General features: G+C 36.0%; 1 protein-coding gene across 1 annotated transcript; it reads right to left on the bottom strand.

Moving 5' to 3' along the window:
• Positions 1-7,960: 7,960 nt before the first annotated feature.
• On the bottom strand, positions 7,961-9,593 carry LOC122003579 (transcription factor TCP17-like). Its single transcript, XM_042558672.1, has 2 exons — positions 9,372-9,593; positions 7,961-8,950 (listed from the first exon to the last, which is right to left on the bottom strand). Exon 2 carries the CDS (start codon positions 8,948-8,950, stop codon positions 8,180-8,182), a length of 771 nt encoding a protein of 256 aa, XP_042414606.1. The 5' UTR covers positions 9,372-9,593; the 3' UTR covers positions 7,961-8,179.
• Positions 9,594-9,969: the final 376 nt, after the last annotated feature.

Below are 9,969 nucleotides of genomic sequence, written 5' to 3'. Positions count from 1 at the left end.
CTTTTACGGTATAATTGTCTTGCTCAACTACATCATTCTGAGTAGAAGTATCAGACATAGTATATTAAGGCACAATCCCACACTTTGTAAGCAAATTCACAAAAGGTACTGGACGTTATTCAACTAATTCTTCATATAGACTGTAATATTCACCTCCATGATCGATTTTGACGGCCCTAACCTTTTACCTAGTTGATTTTCAACTTCAAATTTAAAAATTTTGAATATGTCCAAAATTTATGATTTTTTATGAATAAGGTATAGATAGCAGAATTGAGAGTAGTTGTCTATGAAGATAATAAAATATGCGTGTCCATTCTATGATGTCTTAGGAATGTTCCATGTCCTCATGTATTTGTTTCAAAACATCACTACAATGGTTATCCCCCTTATTCCTTTTGTTAGTAGTCTTTCCCTTAACATATTCTATATAGATATCAAAGTCTAATATATTAAGGGGATCAAGAATTTCATGTGACATTAACCTTTTTATGTGTTGATTAGATATATATCCTAAATGCTTATACCATAACATAGAAGAATTATTGTTAGTCAATTTGTGTTTCATTCCTATAGTATGTAAAATCAAGTTGTCATACACAATAATTAAGGAGTTTAATTTATATAGGATATTAACCAAGGAATCATTGCCAACCAACACTAAATTGAAAAAAATGCTAAAAATTCTATTTTCAAATAAATAAGAATAACTTGATTTTACCAAACAAGAAATTGAAATAAAATTCCATCAAAAAGATGATATAATAAATGTATTTCCTAAATCCATAAAGACATCAGTTTATAAATAAAGCCTAAAACACATATGGACTCTAATTTAGCCTTCTTTCCATTCCCTATAAAAATATATCTTTCACTATCAAGCAGAAGATGTTTCTTGAGATAACCCTGCATAGTCATACTTATGTGAGTAGTAACACCAGTATCTATTCACTAAGTTTTAGTAGACACTATAGCTAAATTGATTTCCAAACTAACTATATTGAGAAGTTTATCTTTCTTTACACGTCAGTTGGCGTGTTTGAGCAGTCTTTCTTCATACAACATTTCTTCTTGCAGAAAAAATAAGTAGACTATTGGACCCCGTGGTTGTTTGATGTGATCAACCAAGTTAGGTTAGGTCCTGTTTGGTTTTGATCCCTGTGTCTAAGTGTGCAGGAGCTTAGGAGCATAGGAAGTCGAGCAGAAGACGCAGCTAGTGAGAAGGATGGCACGGGAAGATAGCCGACGGGCTCGGTGCGTCCGAAGGACGAAAGAGCTGCGAAAGAGTACTTCGATGGATGAGAAGAATGTGTGTGACGTTCGAGGGATGAAAAGCTGGGATGGAAGCCTGCTCAAGAAGAAGGCCGAAAATTGGATTCGGGTGAGCCCTATTTTGGTTGGCCACAATCACCTAAGTAATCGGAACTTCGGAAGCTGAAAAGAAGAAGAATGAAGCTGGAAAGATAGTTGGAGGCGCCCTCAACAGTCGTTGGAGGCGCCTCCATCATCAAGCTGATGAAGGCACCCTCAATGGCATTGAGGGTGCCCTCAACAACCTTGGAGGCACCCTCAATGCCCTTAGAGGCGCCTTCAACTTGGTCAATCTGATCGTTTGTAATCGGATAAAGTTTTATCCACATATTCTCTTAGAGGCGCCCTCAACCTCATTAGAGGCGCCTTCAAGACTCGAGATAGAATATCCAGGAACTATATAAAGGCCCTTGGAGCTAGGAATTAGTCATTCAACTTGGTATTCAATTCCTAGCAACATTTGAGCTTCCTTAGTGTGTAAAAAGGCTTCTCCGCCTACAGTGAAGGAGGAATTTCTAGTAGAGTTGTTCAACCGCCTTGGATTAATAACCACCTAGGTTGTAACCAAGTTAATTTCCTGAGTCTCTTATTTTCTGTTTCTTTTATTTTTATTATTGTTGCTTTTTTTAAAGTTGAAAGCACGAGAAGGGTAGTTTTCTTTTGCAGGCAATTCACCCCTCCCCTCTTGTCGGCCCCGCTACACCAACATAGACTCCTTATCCTGTTTTTTGCACTCCTTATGACCATAATCCTCAAAATATGCAGTTTACTTTCCTTTACACTTATTGTTGATCCTCCTACGCTTCTTACTCGAACTTTAAGAACTAAATGATAGGTGAGCACTCTCAAATATCTTATACCTTAGTCTCTCCTCCTCTTGCACATATTGAGCTATAATTTCATTCAATGTCCACTTTTCTTTTTTAGTATTAAAAAAATCTTAAAAATAGTGAACCGTGTAGGCAAAGACATTAAGATAAAATGTACTAACATGTACAATCAGACATTTCGAGTTTTAATGCTTTCAAATTTGGGCAATATTGGACATTTCCATAATGTACTCCCTAATATTTTATTTTCCATTATACTGCATAGACACCAACTTTAAAAGAAGTGTAGTAATTTTGACCTTTTCGTTTGCCACAAAACAGTCTACTAGTTGGCTTAGGAAACTCCTAGTAACCTGCCCTTCAATTATTGACCCTTTAATTGATGCTAGAATTGAATGTCTCATGATACTTAGACTCATGTGCTTTGATCACTCCCACTTTTCAAATTCAACTCTCTGTTCTATAGCACTAGCACTAGTTAGGGGTGCAGAGTGATCATGTCTTAATACATAGTCTAAGTTCATGCAACTTAAGACTATGATTACTTATTCTATCTATTCTACAAAGTTTAATCCAGTTAACGTGAAGATGTTATTAATGCTGGCAATTACTGATTTCACCAAAATTATAAGAGTGAAAAACACTGAAGCTCACGATTTAATTAAAGTCAAGAGCAAAGGTAAGTAAAATAATAAATATCATAAAAGTATGTAATAAAAGTATATGAATGAGTTCCTTATGAGATACCAAAACAACATTACATTTTACTCTTTTGACTAAAATATAGTTTGTTAGCGATACTCTTTAATATAATTCAAACTTTAGTTGACCATATAATATGTCTTCTTTTAGGTCGACCTATTGTACACATAATTTGATATTTTATAGGAGTTATATAATGGTTCATAGCTCACAACAATAGTAATCGGACACATAATATATCTTCCTTTAGGTCAACATATTTTTTTCATGATCTAAACAAAAATATTTTGTTCATTAGTTGTAAGTTATCCCAAACATATATTTGGCATAAAAGTAATTTTCCTTTGGAACAATTACTTTTAGCTTAAATACATCTATTAACACAAAATGCGCTAAACCTACGCAGGGTATCTTCCTTTGGGTCGACACAATAGTTTAATTGGTTGGAACACTCCAGAGCTAGAGGGGGTGAATAGCTTGTCTCGCTCGCTTGCTTGCTTCGTTGAAGTTGATTTTGCAGCGGAGAAACTCAAAGCAAACTTCCAATGCTAACAAGCATGATTTACTTGATATCCACCTCAAGATGAGATGACTAATCTAAGGATCCATGCCGAGCACACTCTCTACTATGAAATACACTCCTTCTTGGAAACACTCCAAAGGCGGAGAAGCCTCATATAAACTCTCAATACAACAAGAATATAAGAGAAGCAAATACAAATGAAATATTATAAGATTTACAAAAATAAAACCCTAGCTTGCTCTCTTCTTGTTTGAAAACTCCTCTTGATACTTGGAAATATAGCAACACTTTGCTCCAAGAAACTTCAAGAATCGACGGTGAGAATCGAAGAAGAAGTGAAGAGCAGTGTTCTCGTTTGAACTCGACGTCGCCTTTATATTTGTGCTTCTAGGGCTCCCAATCGATTAAGTCTGCTCCCAATCGATTGCCACGTCAGATCCTAGCAATCATAGTCGTCTAAAGTTCACAACCCATGTAACGGTCATATCCCAATCAATTGGGGAGTATTCAATGGATCAACTGATCGATTCAGAGGACCTCTATGCCCTCACAGAAGATTCGGAATCAATTGACCAATCGATTCCAGCTCCTTCACGTCTATGTGAGAAAACCAACTCCAATCAATCGACTGATCTATTAGAGTAGTTCAATCGATCGACTAATCGATTGAGGAATATACTGTGCTCTCATGATTTCCCCCAATCTATCAATTGATTGATTGGGCTACCTTTACTCACAGTACTCTCCCAATCAATCAACTGGTCGATTGAGACCCAGTTTAATCAATCGATCAATTGATTGACCAACCCTAATTTGTTCAACTCAAGTCTAGGGTTTCCTTGTCTAACATCTGGTCAACTGTGACTTGTTGGGATTTTGTCACCAAGTGTCCAATCAACCCTTTGACCCACTAGGACTTTTCTCCTCGTGCTAAGTGTTCGACCATCCATAACCAACTTGGACTTCCACTCACTAGATATCAGGTCAATCTTGACTCACTTGGATTTCTACTGCTTAGCTTCACTCACCAGGACTTCCTCACTGCCTAACTTCATTCGCTTGGACTTTCCCACCTGGCTTCATTTACCAAGATTTTCATCTGCCTAGCTTCACTCACTAGGACTTTCAAACTGTCTGGCTTCACTCAGCAGGACTTTCTCACTGCTTAGCTTCACTCACTAAGACTTTGTCACCTTCCTAGCTTCACTCACTAGGGTTTTTCAATTTACTTGGCTTCACTCACCAGGACTTTCAACACCAAGTGTTTGGTCATCCATGACTCACTTGGATTTTCTTCTTTTGCCAACCTTCCCGTTGGACTTACCCTTGTCTAACCTCTAGTTAGGACTTTCTAGTCAAGTATCCGGTCAACCTTAACCTACTTGACTCTTTTGGTCAACCTTTAACCGTCAATCTCCCATATGGATAATTGCACCTGTAATCTCCATATATTGTCAAATATCGAAACTAAAACATTAAAACTCAAGCTTGAGTCAACTCAAGCTTAGTCAACCTGGTCAAATTTGACCCAGGAGAAATTGCACCAATACAATTTAGTAGCATGTGTGTAGATAGACCCAAGAAATCCATAGGATATTTAATCAAACAGATAATCATTTGATCAGACTTAATTGATCAAAATTAGGCATATCAATCAAGTGACACTTTATGACAATCGATTAGCATCAACCAATCGATCGACTTAATCAACTTGAGAGCCTACTGTGTCTGACTTTTAGACCATCAATCAATTGATGGTGTGTGTCAATCGATTGGTGATTACCAATCAATCCTGCATGCTAATCGATCACAAATTCTTCGATGTTTGTCATCACATACATCAATCAATTGTTAATTCTTGAAATTGATTGCTAATGACCAATCGATCCACCAATCAATCCCAGAGCCTTATGTGCTCGGCTTTTGAATTGGTAATTGATTGCTAAAAAATCTCAACCAGTCGATCAGGATAATCATTTCAAATTGATTTTGTATCCAACCTCAAGGACATCAATCAATTGGTAGCTTCAATCGATTGGGTTGATTGATTCAAATCGCTATTGTGTCCAACCTCAAGACTATCAATCGATTGGTGAAAATCACCAATCAATTAGTGACAGTTGTCGAACTAGGTAGTTGATTAAAATCGATCTCATGTTCAATCTTGTAATAAAGCAATCGATTGATGTCAAGTAATCAAACCAGACAATCGATCCCCATCAATTCTATTCACTAATTTAGGCTTGACAATCAATTGCCCAACAAAGGCAATTGATTGCTCTATCGCAAGTTTGCCCTAAATGGATCAAACTGCAATGGTTCTTCTAGAAGACGGTGATGATTCATCACTGCTCTTTATGTTCTTCGTGAAAACATAAAAAACTTGGAAAACATAAGCCTTTCCTAGGTTTTCTTTGCTTGATCTTCGACGATCAAACATTGATTTATACTAGCAAAACATAATCTAATACAAAACAATGAAAACGATGAAAACCCTAACTTTATTGCCATAGCAAACAATGAAATAGTCGTGGCTCTAATACCATTGGTTAGAATATAGAGTTTTCTCCTATCCATATAAATTTTAGGAACAAAAGGAATTTGAATAGAGAAAACAATTCTAATCATGAGATCTAGTTTCATCAAAAGCATGATATAACAAAATAAATATAGAACTGCAATAAGGACAATAGAACCTGAATGTAGCAGAAGGGATATCGACGTGGAGCGTCATCTAAAAAATTAGAAGTCTTGCGAAAGAAGGAAGAAGAGTCGAGGGATCGGAGGTCTTCTGAAGGAGTTAGGGTGGCAGCGCCAGAATCTCTATCAATGGGGAATACAGAAATATGTTAGATCCCTAATCCAACGGGGACCAACTCAATATATAGTGAATCTATATTTATTATCAGTTTATAAATGATAACGGAGCGGAATAATGAGTTCTACATATCTAACCCATATCCAATAACCCTCACCCTCAATAAACATAAAATAGATCACTTAATAGGTTCGGTATCATAACGGCATAATCCGCATGATAAATCGCATATGAGCCCATCTAATAGAAGATTAAATCCAGCATCGAAACTGTTAATTAGCTTAAGGTAGATAAAAAAAAGATCATGTTGACAGGTTTGGCGGGAGAATAAGTAAATAAATAAGACAACACACCATAATCTAAAATATGCAGCTCTACATGTATAAGCAAATTTATCATTAAGGCGTTACTGCAAAATAAAGACAGAAGAAAGTATTGAACCAAGGACATCAATGATTAATAATGATGAAAAAACTGAGATCAATGGCTGCAGACTGAAATAGTTAGAACAGGTTGAGCGAAGGCGAAGCAAGACCAGTGACTGAAAATCTGAAATCATATATATATATATATATATATATATATATAATAAGATTTTTTTAAAAAAATAACTATATATAAATTATTAATTTATAAAAATAGTTTTAAGTGATTTTATTTTATTTTTTTAATGTTCAAGTCATGTTTATCCGGAACTCGTATTGTGACTAACATAACCTGTGATCTTGTTGTGCCTGACCGACTCCACGAGTCAATCCACTTTCACCCAGCTTAATTAGAAGATTTAGCACAATCCAACCTTTATTAGACTGTGTCTGACATAACCCAAATAAGTTGTATGTTTAAATTAGTAAAATACAATGAATGTTTTTTTTCTGCTTTAATGAACAAAATGAGGCATGATCAGATGAATCTTGCCTTTACCGATCTCCTCGATGAAGCCATGACTTGGTTCAGTGCATTACATAATAAATGAGAATGATAATAATTAGATTGATAGATATTGACATGTATCAATTAATCAAATGATAGTAATGTCTTCAATCTTGGCCATAGATTTGAAGCTTAAATATTAATTACGAGACAACAAAGTAAGAAGAACTATGACATTTGTCATAAACAAAGATTATATATATATATATATATATATAAAATTGAAAATAAACAAAAATATCATATATTTTTTCAACAAACTCACTTTTAGTTCTTAGTTAATTAATACTCTTTCTTAACATGCTACCACAAAGGACCATCCTATGCGTAGTGTGGTCCATTGAGAAGAGGAGATGAAATGGCTATCCTTTGAACCTATTACATGCTTCTTTTTTACTCTTTAATTTGGACCGCCACCTACTGCCATACACCATCTCTCATCAACCTCCCAAAGCTGTAAAGTCTCCTTTGATTTTAAGTTTTTGCAATCTCCATTTTGAATTTGGAAACAAAACATGAACATACTAAAATGACATCACTCATAGTCATAACTTCAAATATAAATTTATGTATTAAGTGATTTCGTGTAACCAATTTATATACTCCATAAAATGGAGCAAGTTAGACTCATCACTAGCTTATCATTATTCTTTTGTTAAAAGTTTTAGTTACCCAAATAAGTTTGTGTAACTATATGTCTTATGTTGAAATATAAAAGCATGAGTTTTTTTTTTTTCATATATATATATATATATATATATATCCTGGACACCCCACACAGCTACTCACAGCCATATGTAGAATTCCATAAGAAAACAAGTAACATGCACCAAAATACACACATTTGTATACATGTATGAACACATTAATATTTGTGATAAGTTCCCAATAATTCAAACACATGAGAAAACAACATTTTGGTGGAATATATCTATGTGAAACAATACAATATTTTCTCACAGGTATAGCTATATATATCTCTCCCAAATATAATGGATATATCTATACGTGATCACTTCACTTCCACAAACACTTGTAATTCATCAGTTGATTGTTTTCCAATCACTGACCTTGATGGTGTGATCTTGAAGCCTGAGCATCAGCCCTAGCGTCACTGTGCAGGCTCCTGAAGTCATGATCATTTGAAGAGCTCGCGAGGTGGCCATACTGCTTTGCTTCCACACTATGATTATTTGATGCAGCAGCCAAATATGAAGCGAGTATAGTTATTGGAAGGTAACCATTATTTGTGACACTGCTATTCTCCAATTGGAAGTAGGGATTGTAGGCGACCTCACTGTTGTGATCCAGTCCAACAGTAGCAGCATGATGCCCTAAATTTAGGTTTGCCTCCCTCAAATTCACTTCTCTCTCCTTGTTCCTCAGATCGTTGAGGTATTCATTATCATATGTGCTGCTGATGTTCGAGGTGTGAGGGTTTGCCATTGGTGGAACCAGCGGGAAGATCAGAGGGTCCCCTAATTGGAGTGTCTCGAGGGGGGGAAGCTTGTCGATCTCATGCTGAGCTGCATTGATAAGCCAGTCCACGACTTTGCTGGGCTGGTTAAACCCTAGCTTATCTTGAAGGTCATACAACTGGATCGCCGTCGGTACCGAGAGACGGACACGCCGGTCTCTTAGTCCTCTGATGGTTCTCACCTTGCTGTGCCGGTCCTTGCCCCCGAAGGCGCGTGACACGCGCACAATCCTAGGGTTCTTTAGCACCGACCAATTCGCCCTCGAAGAGCTTGGTTGAAACTTGTCAGTGGCAGGAGGAGTGTTGGTGCCAGCAGCTTGCTTGGTGAGAGCTCCTTCTCTTGAAGATTGCAACATCTTGACATATGCAGATCATGATATGATTAAACTTGCATATGTTTTTAATAATAAAGTGATCAAGATTTATTGAGTTGAATAATAAAGTGATCAAGATTTATTGAGTTGAACTTTCATCTAAACAACTGATCCACCAATATAGATCATGAATATAAACTTAATTTAGCAGAACAGATAGAAGATTGCTAAGAAAATATGGAGTAAAAAACACCTTTTTTCAACCTTTTTCAAGACTCTCTAACATAAATTATTTGGGAAGAAAAAAAATCAGCTACTAATATAGATCTATGCAACAAGAACTTTACCCCATCTTCATGATCAAAGCAATAATTAAGCAAGCACAGATAGCTCGATCGATCTCATATATATTGCTGAAAATTAAATTAAAATATGGAAGAAATGAAGAGTGAGATTGACTTACTTGCAACTGCAACACCTCCCAAAAAAAATGAATTGGGAAGGATTATAAATTCTTCGAGGTTCGATCGCCTCTAAAGATTTTGTCTTCGTCGCGGATCTCAAACCACAAGCAACACCTTTGGTAGATGCTGGATTAGCAGGAACCCTAAAAGATGGAAGAAAAGGCAGTCCATTTACATACCTGTGGTGGATGTTTGTGCCTATCTAAAGGGAAAGCAATCATCATACATCCTTCTCTGCATGCTTTAATTGTTCACGAGGGTAATTTGGTCTAAACAAGTCATAGATATTTATTTATGCAGAATTTTTTAAACAAGATAATAATACTTCAAAATATATATATATATATATATAGTGGCATGGAGATATCTGTACTTGTTCAAGTAATCAAAGACATGCCAATTATAGATGCATGTTATCAAGACATATCATCTTTTAATTAAACATGCTCAATGCTCAATGGAGAGCCCCACAAAGGCCTTCCTAGGAAAGACTGTAAATCAATTAAACTCCTGGCTAAATCATGCAGCAAAACCAATGATCTAAGTGGAAGCACTTACCTATGTAAGCATTTAATTTCTTGAAGACAAAATAGAGAG

The sequence above is a fragment of the Zingiber officinale genome, chromosome 7B (genome assembly GCF_018446385.1).
Source record: "Zingiber officinale cultivar Zhangliang chromosome 7B, Zo_v1.1, whole genome shotgun sequence".
NCBI lineage: Eukaryota > Viridiplantae > Streptophyta > Magnoliopsida > Zingiberales > Zingiberaceae > Zingiber > Zingiber officinale.
This window is presented reverse-complemented; position numbering and strand designations above follow the sequence as displayed.

Excerpts from the sequence above, each read along its gene's own strand:
- LOC122003579 (XM_042558672.1), bottom strand. The coding sequence starts at position 8,950 with ATGTTGCAATCTTCAAGAGAAGGAGCTCTCACCAAGCAAGCTGCTGGC.